The sequence below is a fragment of the Salvelinus fontinalis genome, chromosome 36 (assembly GCF_029448725.1).
Source record: "Salvelinus fontinalis isolate EN_2023a chromosome 36, ASM2944872v1, whole genome shotgun sequence".
In the NCBI taxonomy this organism is placed as follows: Eukaryota; Metazoa; Chordata; class Actinopteri; order Salmoniformes; family Salmonidae; genus Salvelinus; species Salvelinus fontinalis.
In genome coordinates this window covers 32,670,312-32,671,271 of record NC_074700.1, presented here as the reverse complement: position 1 = coordinate 32,671,271, position 960 = coordinate 32,670,312, and the positions used below count along the sequence as shown (strand labels likewise).

Sequence of the window (960 nt, the reverse complement as noted above, 5' to 3'; positions counted from 1 at the left end):
GTGTGTGTGTGTCAATGTGTGTGTGTCAATGTGTGTGTGTGTGTGTCAATGTGTGTGTGTCAATGTGTGTGTGTGTGTGTGTGTGTGTCTATGTGTGTGTGTGTGTCTGTGTGTGTGTGTCTATTTTGTGTGTGTGTGTGTCTATTTTGTGTGTATGTGTGTGTGTGTCTATGTGTGTGTGTGTGTGTGTGTGTGTGTGTGTGTGTGTGTGTGTGTGTGTGTGTCTATGTGTGTGTGTGTGTGTGTGTGTCGGTGTGTGTGTGTCGGTGTGTGTGTGTCTATGTGTGTGTGTGTGTGTGTGTGTGTGTGTGTGTCTGTTAGGTTGTGATCTTGTCGACGAGGAGTAGCTTCATGCCAGACAAGGTGTGTACGGTGTTGGAGGACGCTAAGGAGCTGGCAGCCCAGAATGCACTCTGGAACCTGGGTTAGTTAAACGCACGCTTACGCAGTGACTCACAACCGGTGGCACCGTTAAAATGTGGCCCGCGGTGGATTTAGGGAACATTTTATTATTTGGGATTTTTTTTAAACGACTTCAGGTTCCACTTTAACGTTTATACCTGGTTTAAAGTATGTCGAAATTATTATGGGACCTATATCATTTAAAATAACTACCCTCTATGGAATTCCCAAATGTTGCCTACCCCTGTGTTAGACCAATCAATTGCCCAATTTATTATTATTTTTTTAATGTATTTTCTCTCTACTCCATCCCTTCCTTTCTCAGACTGTTCCTTCCTCAACGGTAGTTCCCCCGGTTCGCTCTCTCCTCCTCTTCCTCCCGTCTCCTACGGTTCTCTCTCTCCTCCTCCTGTCTCCAACAGCCCCGGGCTCCTCTCATACGGCTGTACCAGAGCCTTCCCCTACCCTCTGTCTCCCACCACTCCACAGAGACTCTATATCCCCTCTAACCAGAACCCTGCCTTCTTCTGATCGCCCCCTCCATCGTCACTCGCTGTG

The 960-nt window shown here is 47.4% G+C and overlaps 1 protein-coding gene across 1 annotated transcript in view; it reads left to right on the top strand.

Moving 5' to 3' along the window:
• The window catches only part of rbm46 (RNA binding motif protein 46), a 20,452-nt gene extending 20,023 nt beyond the window's left edge, over positions 1 to 429 (top strand). The window contains exon 14 of the mRNA XM_055901333.1: positions 322 to 429. Coding sequence (XP_055757308.1) covers positions 322 to 429 — 108 coding nt within the window. The remainder of the gene's footprint in view (positions 1 to 321) is intronic.
• The last annotated feature ends 531 nt before the right edge of the window (positions 430 to 960 follow it).